Genomic DNA, 20230 nt, shown 5'->3' on the forward strand with positions numbered 1-20230 from the left:
AAAGTGGGAAGAGAGTCTGTGATTAAACCCCGGGCTGTCTGATCACCCACTCCTCCCTATAAAAAGAGAGCTGGGCCAGGGCCAAGAACCCGGGGTTCTGGTCTGGTTGTGTGCACTTGGGAAAGTCACTTCCTTTTTTTTAAACTCCGTTTCCTCATCTGAAAACTGATGGGGTTGGACTTAAGAATCTGTGAGGTCCCTTAATCTCTCTGACTTTACCTTGACATTTCTCACTATTTCCCAAGGAAGTCCTCAAAGGAAGTCCTTTGCTTTTGAGCAAATTATTTCTGAGTGATGTCTCTCCCAACTACCTGAGTCACTCAACACTCGCTGATAGCATACGTCAATATAGAATTCCTCTTTTACCTAAAGCATCACACGGTAGCTTTCCCGAGCTTCCAGAAATAAAGTCGATTCTGGTAGTTGACTCATCCATTTAGCAAGCAGTCACTGGGTGTCTACACTGTGACAGGTGTGTTATTGGACTTGGTTTCACCCTTGTTTAGCTCACAGTCCTCCGGGAGACAAACCCAGACCAGGTTATTACAACACGCTGTGATCAGTGCTCAAACAGAGCTTAGAAAAGCAGCCCTGGGGAGAAGAGAATGCGAAGGATGAGGAGAGATGTTAGTGAGCTATTGCTTGTCGTGTTCTTGAGAACTTGTGGAGATCCTGGGTCCGTGTAATTTGAGGTCAACATCTGCTGTGGGGAAGTGTTGTGCCAAGTGCTGGGGACAAGAGTCCTTTCAAAGCTGTCTCTGCCTCAGCCTCTGCCCTCCAGGAAGTTTTTCATCTAGAGTGTAAGACCGACTGCGTCAAATTACTATCTAGACAAAATGGAATGAGGGCAAGGAGAGCCGGCATGATTTTGCAGGCACTTGGCCTTCTCTGTGCTGTTGGTTCTTATTAGTTATTAAAAACATTTCCTCCTATTCCATAAAGGATCTGCTCTTTCATTTCCCTAAACCTCCTTTAGTTAACTTTACATTTCCCTAAACCTCCTTTAGTTAACTTACATCTTAGGCTTGGAAGACTCACCCAAACCTCCTGACTGGTTTAAGGAGAGGATGAATAATGGCTATTGTCTTTATCCAAAGAGTTGAGAAATTTTATTCACAAAGGAGAAGAAAAATCTCTAACCAAATAATAATAGAAAGTGACTACCATGTTTTGGGCTTTGAGTGTTCAGAAATTCCAACTTCATTTAACTTTGTATGAACGGTGTCTGATAAATGATTCACTCTGCCAAAGCGCATTAAGAATCAGAATGCCAAAAAAAACAAAACAAAACAAAGAACAAAAAAAACAGGACTCAGTATGCCAATTGATTAAGTTTCAGTGGGAAATAAAACTGGAAAAATAACTGGTCCTCAGCCTTTTGGTGCAAATTGACCCCGAAAACTAAATTATGCATTTTGAAGTATCATCACAGTGGAGTGCACCAGGTATCTTAGAAGACTATTTCTTATAAAATCTAGCATATCATAGGGTTCTGAAAATAATGCATTGTTTCTGAAGAACATTTACAAAATACAGAAAAGTATAAGAAAAGTATAAAAGTATAAAAAAGTATTTTAAAAAGTATAAAAAAACTCAGCCTCGCCACCCAGAAATAATGAGTAGTAACATTTTAGTTTTACTTCCCTGTATAGCTTTCTTAAAAATAACCTAAGTACTTTAAAAAGTATAAAATGGAATGCACAGTCTAGTGTGGTTTTTTTTTTTTTTAAAGATTTTTTATTTATTTATTTGAGAGAGAGAATGAGATAGAGAGAGAGAGAGCATGAAACAGGGGAGGGTCAGAGGGAGAAGCAGACTCCCTGCTGAGCAGGGAGCCCGATGCGGGACTCGATCCAGGGACTCCAGGATCATGACCCGAGCCGAAGGCAGTCGCTTAACCAACTGAGCCACCCAGGCGCCCCTGTTTTTTTTTTTTTAAGTGTATGGAAAACGTCGAGAAAAACATGTGATTTAAACTTGGCAATGGAGAGAGAATGAGTTGGTAGGATGATGGGTTCTCAATTTCTGTATCATTTGAACATTTTGATCATGATCATGTATATGTAAAAAAAATTTTTATTGAGGGGAAATTCACATAACATAAAATTAATCATTTTATGATTAAAATGAACAAATCAATGACATTTGGTATATTCAGAATATGCAACCAGCACTTCTGTGTACTTCCAAAGCATTTTTATCACCCCAGAAGGAAACCCTGTAATCATGAAGCACTTCCTCCCAATTGTTCCTCTCCTCAGCCCCCAGCAATCACCAATTTTCTTTATCCCTCTATGGATTTACCTATTCTGAGCCCCTGTGTCTCTCCAGCTGGGGTTCTTCCTTGAGCTAAGAACATCATCACAATTATTTTATTTCACACTAAGTGCCTTGTTGGTCTCATCCACAGACTTCAGTAAATTCTCGCCAGAGGCCTTTTAAGTTTAGTGCATTGAGATATTAGCAATCATGTCTAGAGATAGGGTATGCTCCCACTTTATAGTTATTTAGTATACTATGAAATATTGACTTTTAAGCAGAAAACTCATTTTCGATTTCCAGAAATATGAAGTTTATAGGCAAGAATCATCTTTATATAGCCTTACTAGAAATTTCTAAACCAGTTAGATCATCCAATAAAGTATCTTTTTGTTTTATTTTACTGTTTATCAGTTTATTAATAGCAACAATACACAGTGTATTGTTGAGCAAGTCATTTCACTTATTTAGGCCTTAATTTATCTACCAAGTGATTTCTGAATTTCCTTGCAGACTTCCAAGATGTCTAATTCTAAGACGCACATGTGAGCATTATTTTCCAAAACTAAACAGTGGTGATATTGACCAGTTTATTATCTGTGACTATTCAGTTGTGTTCCTATTAAATGTTATTTCATATCTTGTTTTTGGTCTTTCAGTCTTGTCTGAACCTTTGCCATGGGCCCCTGAATCCCTGAAAGTTTTTATCAATTCTACACATCAGTGTTTGCATTTACAGTGGAGTGTCCACAACCTTGCTCATCATCAGGAATTAAAAATGGTTTTTCAGATAGAAATCAGTAGAATTAAAACATCGAATGTCATCTGGGTGGTAAGTTTTTTTTTTTTTTTTTTTGGCTCAACATTTAAAAATCCTTTTCTGACACCATGATTTTTCTTTTATAACATCCACAAAAATCCCAATATAGAAACATTTTAGCAACTCAAAATGGTTTTCCAAAACAATTACATTCCTGTGTTTTTATGGGACCAAGTAACATGACAGCTTTGGTTCAGTAGGTTGGATGAGATGTGTTAAGGAAATAGATCATTTCCTCATTTCTGCTCTATCCTCTAAGCAGGCTACTGGGCCTGTCCTTGAGTCCTAGATTCCCAAAATCCATGAACACCAACCTTATTTTTTCTCTTCCCTCTTTCTTCCCTGTCCACCAGACATTTTCCTAATAAATAAGATGTAATTGTTTGGCAACATTCTTCTTGCTGGTGTGGCTCCTGTCCGTTTCTTACCTTGTGTTTCATACCATGCTGAAATACAAGGAAGGTTGCATCTAAGCACTGTGGGTTCTGTCCAGCAAAGAGGTTCTTCCTGGCCCCACCATGGTGGGGAGTAAATTCAGATGTCCTTTGCTGCCTCACTTGTGGCTTTTTCTACAGCAAATTAAATAATGAAAATCCTTCATTTCCCAATCATTTTGCCTTTGAATTCTTCAGGATAGATTTTCAGGATAGATAGTTCAGGATAGAACTTTCAGGATAGATAGTTCAAACCACGGTTGTGTCCATTTAGTTGATGCTTCTCCATCTCATGCATTGAGACACTGTGGTGGTTTCTTTCAATTTCCATCTTACGGTCTGGGGAGCCTTAATAATCTACCCACACATCACGTTCATTCATTATCACGGGCTGTTGCAGGACAACACTGTGGAATGTTTTCTCATTGAAGGGGAACAGAGAATTTGTCTGGTGTGAAGGAAACATGGGGATGTGTCACTGCTGGGGACCTCCATTTGTTCAACCAAAGACCACTTTTCTCTCAGGCACTGGAAGCGTGGGCACAGGGATTCAGAATGGTTAGTTCCTTTAGTAAAGTATAAATGCTACTCATTTGGAAGCCTCCAGTTACTTTCCATATTCATGATTGCATTTGAGATCTGAGTGAGAGGCCTAAAGTAAGTATAAGTCTGACTCTGTCAATTTAGGATTGATGCCAGATCTACCATTCCACTCAGCCAAGAGTCGTTTGCCACAGTGAGAGTTGTTTAGTGTTCTGATTTTAAGCAATAGCATTGCTCGTGTACAGCTGTTCACTTTCCACCACCAGCACATCTACCCACTACTGGAACTCACACTAATCATTTTGTACTTACATTTTTTTTTTTTTTTTAAGAGAAGAGACAGAGAGAGTACATGCAAGTGAGCAGGGGCGGGGCAGAGGGAGAGAGAGAGTCCCAAGCAGACTACATGCCCAGTGCGGAGCCTGATGCAGGGCTCAATCTCATGACCCTGAGATCATGACCGGAGCTGAAATCAAGAGTCAGACACTTAACCAACTGAGCCACCCAGGTGCCCCCATATTTTGATATTTTTGATGGATGCACTCACTGGTTGTTGATTTGGACCCAATAAAATATTGCACAAAGGTCATATTGAGGCTAGTTGTCTAAGAAAAAGAAGTTTGAGAAAAATGCTGGAAGAATTCATGAAAAACTAGTACTTAACACCGTTAGCAGAAGTAACGCTAACCCTAGACCAAGTGGATCCCATTGTTTATTTTTCTAACAGGCAGTTGTTCGTATCTGTTTTCACCTTTGATTCATGTAAGAGTTCTTTTTTCAGGGTGGAGCAGCTTGAGAAACCTGCTTCTGTAACCTCCTAAGGTTCGAGATCTTTGTGACTCGAGTTTTGCCTTGTCCAGTGTATTGTCCCCATATCACCTGGCCCAGCCTGACTGGGGAGAGGAGAAACGCAAGGCACAGAGAGGTGGGTTGTGCTAGTCAAGGTCGCCAACCAGGACGGTATCCTCCTTCACCCACATGCCCAGACAGGGTTGACGGCCACAGGTCATCAGTGGCCATGCCTCCCAGAGAAGCCCTTGTCTGACCTTCCCAGGCCTAAAGTCAAGGAGAGACGTGAGATCCCCCTCCAGTTAAGGGGAAGAAAGCCAGCCAAGGGGGACTGCTTCTGTCTAGAGCACAATGTCCCTGTCACAAGGCAGTTCCCCGTAATGCAAAGCTGACAGTGCACTTTCATGCATGCTGAGAAGGGGCAGCTTTCAGAACTCCTGCCTCAGATGATCATGTGCCTAAACAAGCCAAGGAGGAGCATCCTGGTCCGAGTGCTTGCAGCCAGGCTGGGGACCCTGAGCCACCTCCCAGACGGCACGGGCCACGCAGAGGCCTGCTGGTAGCCCCCCGCCTGCCCACCTGCCCGCCTGCCCGCACCACATGGCCTCACCTGGGCCCGGTTCTGCCCTCGGCCTGTCCAGCCACTTGCTTCCTCATCCTGTTTGTGGCCGGAGGAGGCAGAGTGGAGTAATATCTCAGGCCCGGAAGGAGGCCAGGAGCCGAGTCTGCCAGGGATCTGTGCTCGCCTGAGGAACGAATCAGTGACCTCACTTGGACTTCTGTAGAGATGGAGGTGCCAACTTCTTGTGACTTACTAGTGTCTGCCAAATGAAACTTGCCACTTCAGTGAATGAAAACAGCCCAAACATAATTCATCACATTAAAAAAAAATCACTGAATTGATGCATTCAAGGAAAGTTTTATCTCCTCCATGACAAGGCTGTGAACAGCACAAAGCACAAGTTTGTGGTTAGACAGAAAACACACAAGTAGTGTCTGAGAAAAATAGAGCCCGCTGCCTATTAATGAACTGATGGAATCATTGAGTGCATAGTTTGAAACTGGGAGCCTGGGTGCAGCCATTATTCAAGGCGTAGGTCTGTCAGTGCTGAGCAGGAATGAGGGGATGCAACACACAGATGAGAGTGTCCCAAATGTGGGACGTGCAGTGCTGGTTGCTGACAAGGTGTTGTGGGCTTGCGATAAGGTTGGACCTTCTCCAGCAACTTAAGAAGAAGCACTGTTTGAGCCAAAATAAGAAAGAGGATTAGAAGCTAATTTAGAAGGGAGGGTGGAGAAGAATATTCTGGGAAGAGCCCACAGATGTGAGCTGAGGCCCCGAGGGAAGGGCTGTGAGCTCCCAGGCCTGAAAGTCTGGAGTACAGAGAGGCAGGCATGGCCCCAGGATGGACCACACAGGATGCCGGAGGTCATGCTCAGTTTTCTGTTTTATCCTGAGAGCCATAAAAAGAAGAGGAAGGACAGGATCTGGTTGGAAGTGTTTGAAAAGTCCCCTCTGGCTCACAGTGGAGAACAGGTGGGGAAGTTGGAGAAGGCAAATCATTACCAGTATGAAGGGGGCTATGGGGTGGGTCCAGTGGAGAGGGGCCCGGAGTGGCTGGTGACACTGGGGGATGACAAAAGTGGCTAAATTCCAGAGAGATGCAAGAGATAAAACCCGGACTGTGGCTTGTTGACAGTAAGGTTGCCATTATTGATATAGTTTCTGGGTTGGTTGGTTGGTTGGTTGGTTGGTTGGTATTTCTGCCCCCAGCGGTGCAGGCAGAAAGCACATGTCCTGGAGGGGCCCACCAAGGAGCCTGAGTGCCTGGAGCCAGGCAGGACGTGAAGAAGAATGAAGCCCAGTCCCCGTTCTTTTGGGGCCATGCTCCAGCCAGGGACACACCCCAACCACAGATGAAATGCCAACGACTACGCCCAGTGTGCAGGAGGCGGAGATGGGTGTGGCCTGGACGAATTCCCAGTGCAGAGGAAGTGTGGGGACACTAAGCCAGGGACACTGTGTGAGTCAACACTGAGGTGTAAAGGCGTAAAGCTATTCCCCAAGTGCAAGGTAGACCACTGTGTCCAGAGAGGAGATTGCTGTGAGTGAGAGGTGGGTTGGAGTCAGAATGTAGATGGCTGACAGGGTAAGGTATAAAGGAGCCATTGAAGCCTACTGAATTCGAGAAAGAAAATACCAGAACTTTAGAAAGATCAAGATGAAAGGCTGTGTGGAAGGGTGCCTGGGTGGCTCAGTCGATTAAGCATCTGACTCTTGATTTAGGCTCAGGTCATGATCTCATGGTCTTGAGATCGAGCCCCCCAGGTTGGGCTCCACACTGAGCATGGAGCCTGCTTAAGATTCTCTCTCTCCTTCTGCCCCTCCCCTACTCGCACACTCTGTCCTTCTCTCTCTCTAAAGTAAATCTTAAAAAAAAAAAAAAAAATGCTGTGAGGGAAGACCAGTTGCAGTTCAACTTGGACAAGCTTCCCAAGAGCACAGTGTAAGACGTTCTTGTGTGCTTGACCTCTTTTGGGACTATAGATTCTAACAGGTGGAGCTCAAAGAAGAGAATATGGCCCCTTGGCCACCATATCTGCAAAGATAAGAGACCAAACCAACCAAACAGAAAACAAAGCCCAAGGGCCTCATGGAATCCTTCTACTGGCTTCTGAGAGCCACCGGTCCTCCTGGGTACCATGAAGGACTGCCCTCTCTACTGAGATTTGACCAACTTGATCTGACCATGGCTAAAAATGATTATTAAGAAAATACTCCTCAGTCGACCCTCCCCCCCGCTCATGCTGTCTCTCTCTCATAAAAAAAAAAAAAAGGAAAAAAAAACACTCCTCAGTCTTGCTTATTTTTAAAGAATGACTCAATTAATTATCTAGTTTGCAGAAATTTTCTTAGCAGGCTCTATGTGACGAGTCCTGTGCCTACCTTCTGACTCTGATTTCTTCCCCCCAAGACTTGAGTAGCTTCAGTTTTCTCTCACTTGCTCCCCACAAGCCCCCTGGAATCAGAGAGCCGTAGGGGTGGGAGATGAGCTTTCAAAAGGCAGGAGGCCGTGGCAGGTCCTGCTGCGACATCAAACCGGGGGGATCTGGCTGGTTAGGGATGCACCGCACTTGCTCATATTTGGGAGCTGCAGTGGGCTCCCAGGTGTGTGCTTTGGAGTAACTCTAGTCAAGCCATTTTTCAGGATGGCATGGCTCCATGTTTCCAAGTTTTTCTCTTTCTTTCTAGGAGAACTATAGCACCACTGTGAAGTGGAACCAAGTTCTGCACTGGAGCTGGGAATCCAAGCTCCCCTTGGAATGTGCGAGACATTTTATAAGAATGAGGAGTGCGGAGGATGATGCCAAGACCCCCGAGCAGAGTTTCTGGAGCAATTGGAGCTCGTGGGAGGAAGTAGATGGTAAGAAGGGAGGTGATAAAAGAGTTAAAAGGTTGAATATTTAATATTATTTGGGGATCAATAGTCAAATCGTAGAAGTCTCTTTTGAGGAGACTGAGTAGAAACCGACATTATTTTTCTTTGTCTTCCCTTGGAACTAAAAAGTATGGGTGTGAAACTTGCCACCAGGAGATAGACGTCTATGGTTTTGCCTCAGAATTTATTCTTAGAGACAATATGCAAATTCAGACCATTTTGTATTTATTTTCCAAACAGGGGACCTGTGTTTATTATAGAATGCTAAGAGAACAGAGCAGGACATAAATTGTACATATGTTTTTATTAGAATAAGACAAAATGTGTCTTCATCTAGGGCAGAGGTTAGGAAGCTTTTGTGTAAAGGGCAAGATAGGAAATATTTTAGGCCCTACAGACCCTATTGGTCTCAGTCATGACTATTCAGCTCTGCCATTGTAACAGGAAAGCAGTCCTAAGCAATATGTAAACTAATGAGAATTGTTGTGTTCTAATAAAACTTTATCTACAAAAACAGATGGCAAGCTAGAAATGGTCCCTGGGCCATAGCCTGCCAACCCCTAGTGTAGAGAGAAGGGGTGAAATACGGAAAAACGAAATCAGGTCTTCATTTGAGTAATGAGATTATGGATAAATATGTTTTACGTATCTCTTAATTTCAATAATTTAATTTTGTGATAATTAAAGTCTAGAGTGGATTTTGCCACAGTTTATTATGCTTCATTTAAACTATAGGCTGGTTCCAAAGCAATGGCATTTGGCTCTCTCAGTTTATATGCCCTGCCAGATAATTGGAAATTCCTGCCGATAGAACCATTCCCTTGTTAAGTGTTTATACACCTCGGTTAAGTAAAACCGATAGCACATTAACCTGTGAGTAGCCTAGTGATTAGCTTAATACTGCTAATAGAATTAAATCTGCATTTTAGGCATGTTCTAAGCACTCTACATATTAATTTAGCCCTCAAATCAGCCCTTGGAAATATGTATTATTCTTGTCCCCACTTCACAGGTGAGGAAACTGAGGTACAGTTAGCTTAAAGAACCCATGCAAAGCCATCAAGCCACTAAGGGGTAGAGCCGGAATTCTAGCCCGGACCAACCTGGCTCCAGAGGGCCCCCCTCTTCACATTACATCCTACTGCTGACAGAAGAACACACAGGAAAAAAAAAAAAAAAAAAACAGAGACTGAAAAGACAGTAAGAGAGAAAACAACATTATAAACAGCTTTGATAAAATGGACTAGATTTCTCAACTCTATAACCTCCAAACTAACTCAGTAATGAATGGAAAACCTGACTGTTTATTCCTGGCCCCCAAACACTGGTTCTCAGCCATGGTTGCACATTAGAATCACCTGGGACCTTTAAAAAAGTCCCCCCCCCGCTGCCCAGGCCACGCAGCAGGGGTGACGTCGGGGGGTGGGTGGCAGTTTCGGTGACCACGGCCGGCTGAATGAGCAGGAGCGATGCAGCCGAGGAGTAAGAGCAGGCCGCTCCTTCAGGGAGGCCGACGGTGGAGGAGCAGGTCCCCAGGGGGCGGGAGGGAGGCTTGGGGAGGGCGGTGAGTTGGCCTGAAATGGGAGACCCCTGAGGATTTTTATACACTGACGGTCATACATAAGGAGAGACGAGAGAAAAGGAGATATTTGAGTGACTGGCATTTCCGAGAAGGTGGGCAGAGATGTGGTCAATAGTACAGTTTAAAGATTAAGAGGGACGCGTGGGGGCACCTGGCCGGCTCAGCGGGTTGAACGTCCGAATCTTGCTTTCAGCTCAGGTCATGATCTCAGGGTTGTGGGATCGAGTCCCGAGTGGGGCTCTGCAGTCAGCGCAGAGTCTGCTTGTGATTCTCTTTCTCCCTCTCCCTCTGCCCCTCCTGCTCACGTTCTTTCTCTCTCTCTCTAAAATAAATTAATTAATTAATTAATTTAAAAAGCCCTAAAAAAGTGGGGGGAGTGGAGGGGACACATGGCTGTGCAGATAGGCAGACCTGGCCGATGGGAATGTGGCTTTGCCACCTGCTGGGTGAGTGAACTTGGGCTCAGTCAGTCCTACCTGTGTGGGTGACGTCAGGTGGAAAGAGATAACACAGAGCCTCCGTCGGGACTGCGGCCCGTAGACAGCAGCTGTCGCCGTGTCGTAAGCAAAGGAGTAGTGACGCCTAATCCCAGGGTGACAGGACGCGCTGTCTTTGCAGTAAGAGCCCCAGCAGCATTTCGCCTAACAAAAGGAGCCCTTACAGGAAGGCGTGTTTGGGCAGGCACCGAGCTTTATAGGTTTGCCTAGAAATTTAGGCTCCTCTTTTCCCCAGCAGGTAGAAGAGGCTGAAACTATCACTGAGAGGGAGACCAGAGGGGCTGGTTTGAAATTTGAGTGAAGTTCTGACTGAGCTGTCTTTTTGTCTTTTTTAGTACAGAATTCTCTTGGACACGACCCATTGTTTGTTTTCCCTAAAGATAAGCTGGTGGAGGAAGGCTCCAATGTCACCGTTTGTTACGTTTCCAGGAGCCAGCAAAGTAACATATCCTGTTATTTGGAAGGCGTGCAGATGCAGGGAGAAGAGCTCGAGCCAAACGTCTCCGTGTTCAACTTGAATCATGTTGCTTTCATTAGGGAAACTGGGACAAATATCTACTGTAAGGGGGACCAAGGAGACAGTATAAAGGGCATCGTTCTCTTTGTGTCAAGTAAGTGTGCACATGCTCTGTGCTCTTCTCTTCTCGTTTCCTAGAATAGATGGAATTTCCTTTCCCAGAAGACAAGTAAACATTTCCATCCATGGTCTGGGTGTTCTTTTGTCTCCTGAGTCTTCTAGGAGAGACTCTGGAAGAGATACCCTGAAGCAATACTTGCAGGATTTCCTGTTGTTGTCTTGTCCTTATTGACAATTTTATTTCTAGAAACCAAGGTTATTAAAGGGGAGAAAGTTCGGGTCATTTCCTGGACCACTGGGAAGGGCCCTGTCTCGCCTCAGCCATGCTGGCAGGACTGCAAGATGGCAGAGCGGGGGGTGGGGGAGAGATGGCAGAGCAGGGGTGGGGGGGGGGGGGGGATGGGGGAGAGATGGCAGGGCGGGGGTTGAGGGGGGATGGGGGAGAGATGGCAGGGCGGCCGACCCCAGGGAGGCAGCCAGTGTTGTGCCCAGAAGACCTGGGTTCGAATCTTCTTCCCGTGCCCGGGCGTGCCAACTTGGCCAAGTTTCCCGGCCTCTCGGAGCCCGTTTCCTTCTCTGTGAAGCGGGCCGGGGACTGGCTGTTTGAGGGTGAATGAACAGCGACAGGCCTGGCCCCGACACGGGCGCCGCACATGCTAGCAATCCAGCAGATGGATCCCCGCTCTGAAGTGGGCGAGGAAAACGTCGGGTGCCTCGGTGGCTGGCGACAGGGGAGGGGGAGCGTTTTACCTTTTACGGAGGACTGCGTGCCCGTGCCCAGGGCCCTCCTGCGTGTGGTCAGGAGACCTGCCTTCCCCTGCACTGTAGGTAGGGCAACATCTGAGCCTGCTCCCTCCTGTCCCTCCTGCTTCTCGGCCCGAGGCGGGCTCCGGGCTCCCGCACCCTGCCGCCATGGCCCCCGGGCGTGGCCTCTGACCTCTGAGAGCCGCGGGGACGCCGAGGGCTCGGCGGCGCTGCACGTTCCTTGGAACTCTCAGCGCCCTGCTGCCCAGCTCAGCAGTCCCCCAGTTCGGACTTCCTGGCATCCCAAGCCGAATGGCCCCGAGGCTGGCTGCGAGCCCCAGCTTCCATGCTGAAACAGCGGGCAACACTGACGTCGTTCGTTTGTTCGTTCATTCATTCACTCACTCATTCATTCATTCACTCACTCACTCACTCACTCATTCATTCATTCACTCACTCACTCATTCATTCATTCATTCATTCATTCATTCATTCATTCATTCATTCATTCTTCCGCTCGCCCGTCTGACAGTCAGAGATAGGTGTTGAGTGCCCCTAGCAGGCCCTGGGGGTACAACTCCCGGGCCGCACTGCAGACCACTGCACAGCTCCCGCCACCTGGCAGGTGGGGCCTCAGAAAAGAACAAGGGAAGGGAGAAGGGATGAGGTGCCTGAACTGAGACTTTCTGGTGGTGCGGGTGTGATGTTTTTATCATTCAGAGGGACTCTGTGGCCTCAGACCCAAAAGGAGCTTCCCGTTTTCCCTGTCTTTCAATAAAGGGATTTAACTAGGTCTTTCGTCTGTTTTTTTTCTTTGTACGGACAGAAGTCCTTGAGGAGCCCAAGGAATTTTCTTGTGAAACCCAGGACCTCACGACACTGAACTGTACTTGGGATCCCGGGAGTGACACTGGCTTGCTCAAACAGCTTTCCCAAAGCTATACTTTATTTGAATCGTAAGTTCGCTCCGGTTGCCTTCGTGGCAGATTCCTCCTTGTTTAAGGCGCTTGTGACGACAACAAGAGCCGCATTTAGAGGCTGGGGAAAATGTGAACAGATAGTTTACAACCACCCGGCCAGAGTCAGGAGGAAATCTCCCCGTGGTCACAGCTGTACACGGTACAATACTTTCCACCTGAGTTTTGTGAAAAGAAAACGTCACATAAAAATGATAAGAAAGCCTGTTAATGGTGAATCTTGATGTGAACATGGTTACATCTGGTGATCTGGGTCTACCTAATTTCTAACTTTTTAAGAATATTTAAAATAAGGAGTTGGGCGCCTGGGTGGCTCAGTTGGTTAAGCGACTGCCTTCGGCTCGGGTCATGATCCTGGAGTCCCAGGATCGAGTCCCACATCGGGCTCCCTGCTCGGCGGGGAGTCTGCTTCTCCCTCTGACCCTCCCCCCTCTCATGTGCTCTCTCTCTCAAATAAATAAATAAAATCTTTAAAAAAAAAAAAAAAATAAAATAAAATAAGGAGTAGTCTCACCCCCTCCCACGTTGGTGGAGGGGCGCAGTCAGTGATTCATCGTTGTTACACATTTCGCCACAGAAATCGAAACTGTTGCAACAATATTTTCAGTACAGCATTTGTTGATGACGGGGGATCGACGCCCTCATGTGGCACGTAGGTAGAAAGCCACTGAGTGTGCCCTGAGTGTAGGGATACATCTCTGCGTTGACAGTGTAAACCCTGAAACTGTTGTTTTGTGTTTTATTTTTTTTAAGATTCTCCGGGAAAAAAACACTTTGTAAACACAAAAGCTGGTGTAGTTGGGAAGTAGCTCCAGAGTCCCAAGAGATGTATAACTTCACACTCACGGCTGAAAACTACTTAAGAAAGAGAAGTGTTCACCTTCTTTTTAACCTGACTCATCGAGGTGAGACCAGGGTCAGAGCCCGCTGTGGTTGCGACCTCATTGATGTGTGACACACTTGTGTGATCAAGGAAATGTTGCAGATTTTTGCCTAATTCACATCCTAAGTGAAAGTTTTAATACAGGGGCGCCTGGGTGGTTCAGTCCGTTAAGTGTCTGCTTTCAGCTCGGGTCATGAACCAGGGGTCTAGGGCTCCCTGCTCAGCAGAGAGTCTGCTTCTCCCTCTGCCCCTACCCCCTGCTCATGTGTGCATGCGCTTCTCTCTCTCTGCCTCTCTCAAATAAATAAATCAATCATTTTTTAAAAAGTTTTAATTTATAACTCTCGTTGATGCCATACTTCTCTTCATGGATGCATGCATGGCCCACGGTCCCCTGTTATTTGTTTGTTTTGATAATGTAATAAGCACCTGCATGCTTACGACTCACCTTCAGACTAGACCTCTGACAGTAACTCACTTCATCTCCCATCCCACAGCCCCCCCACCCTGCTCCTTCCGCCAAGATAATTGCAGATTTAAATCTCGAATGTGTGTGTGTATATATAGGTGCATGTGTTCTCATTTCTAATGTCATCCTAAAAATACTATGTTTTTATTTTGATTGGTTTTAATGTATATAAAAGACATCAAGCCATATGTGATAATTTAGTAATTACTGTTTATGTGATATTAAATTACTGATATTGACCCTTATTATTGAGTATTGTTGTAGTCCGTTGATTTTCACTGCCGTGAAGTATTTCATTGTGTAAATCTATGGTATTCTGGTCAGGCATCTCCTTTGATGGTTTCTCAGGTTGTACCAAGGTTTTTTGCTCTTGGGTACAGTGCTAATATGAGCATTATGGATGCAGGACTGGCCTACATTTGTTTTCTGGAGTGTATACCCCAGAGTGGAATTGGTGAGGACATAGAGAATGTGAATGTGCAACTTTAGACGCAAAGCCAGATAGTTTTCCAAAGGGGCTGTACTGGTCGTACCCCGGCCCTTGAATTCATACAGCCTCTCCACGCTGGTATGGTTGCCCTTTTCATTCTGTCCGTTTCCTGGGTCTACCATGGTATCTGTGATGGTTTTGATCTACACATCCCTAAAGCTGAATATCTCTTCCTGTGCTTTGACCACATGTTTTCTCTCTTATGAAATGCAGAATCTTTACATATGTTCCCTTTTTCTAGAATGGTCATCTTTCACCTTCTACATTCTTAATTCCTACACATCTTTTAGATTTCAGCTTAATCGCCATTCAGTCAGCCAGATAATGACAGAGGGCCTCCTACTGTAGCAGGCACTGGGGACGCGGCAGTGAGCAAAACTGGGTAACTGCCCCGCATGAGCTTGTATGTGAGAGTGTGTTGGGGGAGGGGAGGAGAGTGGGGAGTGGACACATACAGTATTTCAAGTACTGATATGTGCTATGGAGAAGGTCAACTCAGGTAATGTGGTAGAGAATGCCAGATGCCGCTTCAGTTAGGATGAGGCAGTTGTAGACTGAGACAGAAGCAGAAAACATCTAGGAGAAGAGCATTTGAAGCAAAAAGAATAGGATTTGAAAAGGTCATCAGATGGGAACAAGCTCTGGGTTGTTTCATAGTGCCCATACTGTGAGAGAAAGGAGATTGGAGAGTCCTGGACGGTCGTGCAGTAACTGGAACGAATGGGATGGTCTTAACTGGTTGTCTTAGCAGGTGTTCATCGGGACAGATGAGTGATGTGACTTACGCTACAGGAAAAGATCGCTCAGGCTGGGCTGTCAGGGGCGAGGGTGGAGACAGGGAGATGGTTGGGCGGCTGTTGCAGTCATCAGGCAGAGACTTCGCACCATATGGCGTGATGCAGTTGGTGGGAAGTGGTCATATTCTGAATTCACTTTGGGATAGAGTTGGTAGGACGGACTTAGGGAAGGCATGTGCATTATAAGGGGAAGAGGAATTTAGGATGGTTCCTAGGGTTTTGGCCTAAACAATTGAGCTAATATTGGAACTATTTCCGGAGTGGGGAGGATATTGGGGAGGAGCAGCTCTGAGTCGGGGCATAGAGTTCTGTTTTGGCCGTGTCAAGTTTGAGATGTCCTTTAGATATCTCAATGGAGATGTTGAGGAGACAGTTGCATATAGAGTTTTGAGAGCGTGGAAGAAGTCTGGGAAAGAGAATTAGAATTCTGAGTCATCAGCTTGTGGATAGTGAGATAAAGATGAAGGCTCAGGATAGGGACTTCTAGAACTCCATCTTTTAGGTCAAAAAGGCCTTTTATAACTTCAGTGTGGTCACCCCACCTTCAATGTCACATTTAGTTCTGTGGTTATTGATTCATGTTTGCTCCCCTGTTGTTGCACTCTGAAGGCAGGTCCATGACTGGTTTCGTTTTCTCTCCCAAGTGACAATTTCTCTTTTTATCAGTGTGTTTGGAACATCTATATTTGACATAATTATTAATATGGCTGGACTCAAGCCTACCATTTTATTATTTGTTTTCCATTTGTTTCCTCTGTTTTTTGTTCCTCTGATCTTCCCATACTGCCCCCTTTGGGATTATTTGAATTTTTTTTTTAGTATTGCACTTCAATTTATCTACTGACTTTTGCCTACACCTCTTTGTATTCCTGTTTTTTTCCTCTGGAGATTACAATATATTACTAATCTTTCACAGTTTTCTTAGAGTTAATATTTTCCACTTTAAGTAAAATGCAGAAGTTTTATAACCCATATGTCTTCCTTTACCCTCCAACTGCCTGCACAGCGATACTTCACATTCTGGTCTTCTCCAATCTGCCTGCTGATGTCTACCTTTCAGAGTTCACAAATAGAATATTTGAGAATGCTCCATGCACTGTATTGACTGGATTCAGGGAGACAGACAGAATGGGAGGTGCTTACTTTGTCTTTTCAAGACCTGAACCTCATCCAGTCCATTTTTCATTTTAGATATTATATTTTTTGGTTCCAAATTTTCATTTGATTTAAAAAAAAATAGTGTCTGTTTTTCTGCTGAGAAGTGTTTCTTTTCTATTCATTTCAAATGTGTTTACTGTTATGACCTGGATCTCTCTTAAAGTCATATGCGTCATCTTGATTGATTGCCTGTTGATTGTCTTTTCCCTTGGAAATTGGTGACATGTTCTGGGTTTTTGTATGTAGAATAATTTGGCGTTGTACCTTTGACATTGTTGATGTTATTTTGTTTAGACTCTGGGTTCTGCTATACTCTCCCCATGAGCCACTTCTCCAAGTTTTGATTCCCCTTCACAATCTGCCTTCTTTTGTTGAATTTTTAAGAATCCTTGGTAGTTTCTTCTTATGTTTTGTTCAGAATTTCTCATATAATTCGGTGAGAGAGAAAACTTTAGTCAGCTTACTCCATCTTGGCTATAAGTCTCATTTCATTTGCCATTTTTTCAAAAATAAACAAGAAAAAAATACCACTGAATAAATAAATGAAGACATGAACTGCTGTTTGCCAAAGTCTTTTTGGATTTATGCTTGAATTTCTTTTTACTTTGTTTCCCTCTTTTTTTTTTTTGACAGTGCACCCAATGGCTCCCTTTAGTCTGTTTACAGATGTAAGCACCACAAATGCCACCATGACCTGGAAGGTTCACTCCACTGGTAATTATTATACACTGCTGTGCCAGGTTGAACTCTATGGTGAAGGAGAAGTAACACAAGTAAGAATGCTGCTTATTTTGCTATTTTCAAAAATCTCTTTATGTCCTGAACAGAGAGACTAATGAATAAAACCTCTTTAAAATCTTATTTCTGGGAGAGGTGGGCGGGGGCAGGGATAACTGGGTGACGGGCATTAAGGAAGACACTTGATGTAATGAGCACTGGGTGTTATAGGCAACTGATGAATCACTAAATTCTACCTCTGAAACTAATACAAAATTAATTAACTAATTAATTAAAAATAAGAAAATCCTATTTCTGTGTGGGTTCAAATGGTAAGGGTAATCTGTTTAAAAATTACGGTTCATGAAATTAATCACAAACTTCAGAGTTGGGCAGAGGGCCTTAGAGATTTTCTTTTCCCAAAGAAGAAGTAGTCTTACCTCAAATCAGAATGTACCATGCTATGATTTGACTTTGCTATGAAGTATGCTCCTCACTACACCTGTCTTCTCTGTTCCTTCTTCTGCTTCTTTCTTCTTGGTTCCTTTTTTCTTTTCGTCTCTTCTTTTCCTTCCTTCCTCCCTCCCTCCCCCCCCTTCCTTTCTTTGAAAAAGCACAATGTTTCCGTCGAGGTGGATGGCGAGCAGCTCTTCAGTGGCCTGGAGCCGGACACAGAGTACAGGGCCCAAGTACGCTGTGCGAATGCCAACCACTTCTGGAAATGGAGTGAATGGACTCATCAGAACTTCACCACAGCAGAAGCTGGTATGTTCAGCTCCCTGCTCTTTAACTCAAGGATCTAAACTGACTCATGGGAGGTGGCTTGGTTTCCCTGAGAGCTTTTGATTGTACCCCAAATTAAGTGGAACATATTGCAACAGAGGCTGAATACCATCTTTTTAAAAAGAACTGAATTAAACGCTTAACGACATGTGAATGGGAAGACAAACACATCAAACATGCATCAATCAGTGTCCTTTCTTTTATACATTTCCTCTCTCATCTTTGATTTTGCCAAAATGGTTTATAAGCTACTGGTATTGCTGGATCCCCATTGGCTCCGGGGCTGTGTAAATTAGTGTAGACTTTTAAAATTAAGGACTAGGGGCAAACAGTAGTGTCCATGCCAAGGAAAGCATTGATCTCATACCAAACAACCTCAGGCTATGTGTGGACATGTAATGATATTTGGAAACTTCATTTTTATTGATACGTCGTTCATTCACCAACAGCGAACCGTTGAGTCCTCTCGATCATTCCTGCAGTGGGACTTTCCTCACCACTGGCTGAAACATGAGTTTTTCTGACAAATCACTAATAACCACAGCTTACAGCTCCAACAGGCCTCCAGAGATGAGCTGGCCCAGCCCTGCTTTCATCTCCTTCCAGTTCAAAACAACAAATTATCATTGTTGCCCAGTTGACAGAGGAGGCGAGTTGCGCCCGTAGATCGGAGAGACCTGCCTGGTCTGCAGAGTGCCTGAGGGGCAGAGACACCAGTCATGACAGTTATGGCGGCTGGCCCTCACTGAGCACCTCACATGGCTCACAGAGCTCGCTGTGTTTTTCTCTTTGACGCCTCACGGCAGGCAGGAGGCACACTGGGTAATCATCCTCGCTTTGTAGATGAGGACACGGAGGCACACAGGGGATCAGTGATTTCATTGGCCTCGCCAGTAAGTGACAGACCTGTTGACGGTGACCCCCCACCCAGGGCCCCTGACTCCACAGAGCTCCTCCCTTAACCAGAACCAGATTCTGTGTGTTCTGTCTCTCCATGATGTTATTACAGCCTTGAGATCTTGTTCATTCAAGTCCTGGCTCTTTTACTGCCAAAGGAAAACACAAAGTCTATGTGTTTACTTTATTCCACCTTCTCTTCGTGTGTGGTAGGCTGGCAGGACTCTTTCTGTTTCTCTTCATGAGGACTGGAGCTGAGGGGTGACGAGGACAGCTCATCCAAGCCTACACGTGGGTTGGTCACTGGTTGTGCTCAGCAGCTTTTTCCTCTCCGTGTCTGGTGTTCCCACCCAACCTCACGCCCCCACTCTGCTCCCCGGGGCCTCCAGTAATTTTTTTCTAGAGGCATAGACTCCTCAAGAATCCCTGCTGTAGAAAAACTCTGTTCCTGACAGTAATGTAGTATCCTCCTCAGTTGTGTTTTATTAAAGAATTTTTACTTTAATGATACTGCTCTGCTTTTTTTTTTTCAAATTTATTCCAACATTATAACTACAATTAAGTGCAAAAGGAAAATGGCAGAAGGATAGAGTTTTTAGTAAATTGCATTTCTTTCAGTGCAAAAAATCTGAAAATAATAAATTTTGCTTTGGATAATAACAAGAGAATGAGATGAAGCTACTGGTGGTGAATCTGTATATGTGTGTGTTTATATATATATATATATAAATAAAATATATAATACGTATATATACATTTTACCTCTGACAACACTTTGCTGGATGCTGGAAAGGTCAATGTGTATGTGGATTAGAACCGTACTGCAGTGTAATCATAGTGAGCAGACAGAAATGGCACCAGTAGAAATACAGTAGAAACTGTATTGACCCAAATACAGAACACTCTTCTCACAAAGAAAGACTTACAAGCCAGCTGAAGATTTTGCATTGAGCTTAGAGTCCCGTGTCGTTTCTGAGTATTTCAGTAGGTTTTTGATTGATTATTGGCTTCTCCAGTGGATTATTTAGCAAATTGAAATCTGCTTCAATACATTTTTAGAAATATACGGTCATCTTTAAGTTGAGGAGAAAGTGTCAGCAACTAAAAAGGGACTTCCTTAAATTTCAATTATTGGGCACAGTAACTATATTTTTATAAACCAGCTAAATCTTTGTGTTATGGTCCAAAACAATTCTTCTTGCATTGAGATGTTTTGAATCAAATCACAAATCACTTGTCTTACAGTTTGCTGGTGATAAATACAGACTTTTCTAGAACAGTGTAGTCAAGGAATGAGCAGGTGCCCTGAGGGCCCACCAGGCAGGCAGCTTCCCCAGGCAGGCCGGGAGCTGGCAGAGAAAGGAGCATGAGGAG

At 44.6% G+C, this 20230-nt stretch overlaps 1 protein-coding gene across 3 annotated transcripts in view; it reads left to right on the top strand.

Annotated features, from left to right (window-relative positions):
* The window catches only part of LOC118006499 (oncostatin-M-specific receptor subunit beta-like), a 49022-nt gene that overhangs the window by 15713 nt on the left and 13079 nt on the right, over positions 1–20230 (top strand). For 2 of the 3 annotated variants that reach the window (XM_034999183.1, XM_034999184.1), the window contains exons 3-9: positions 2919–3091; positions 8099–8270; positions 10700–10975; positions 12512–12641; positions 13416–13567; positions 17093–17232; positions 17791–17941. In XM_034999183.1, coding sequence (XP_034855074.1) covers positions 2919–3091; positions 8099–8270; positions 10700–10975; positions 12512–12641; positions 13416–13567; positions 17093–17232; positions 17791–17941 — 1194 coding nt within the window. The remainder of the gene's footprint in view (positions 1–2918; positions 3092–8098; positions 8271–10699; positions 10976–12511; positions 12642–13415; positions 13568–17092; positions 17233–17790; positions 17942–20230) is intronic. The other variant, XM_034999185.1, reaches the window with a different exon arrangement.

This window comes from Mirounga leonina, unplaced genomic scaffold (genome assembly GCF_011800145.1).
Source record: "Mirounga leonina isolate KUSES-001 unplaced genomic scaffold, KU_Mleo_1.0 Mir_97, whole genome shotgun sequence".
In the NCBI taxonomy this organism is placed as follows: Eukaryota; Metazoa; Chordata; class Mammalia; order Carnivora; family Phocidae; genus Mirounga; species Mirounga leonina.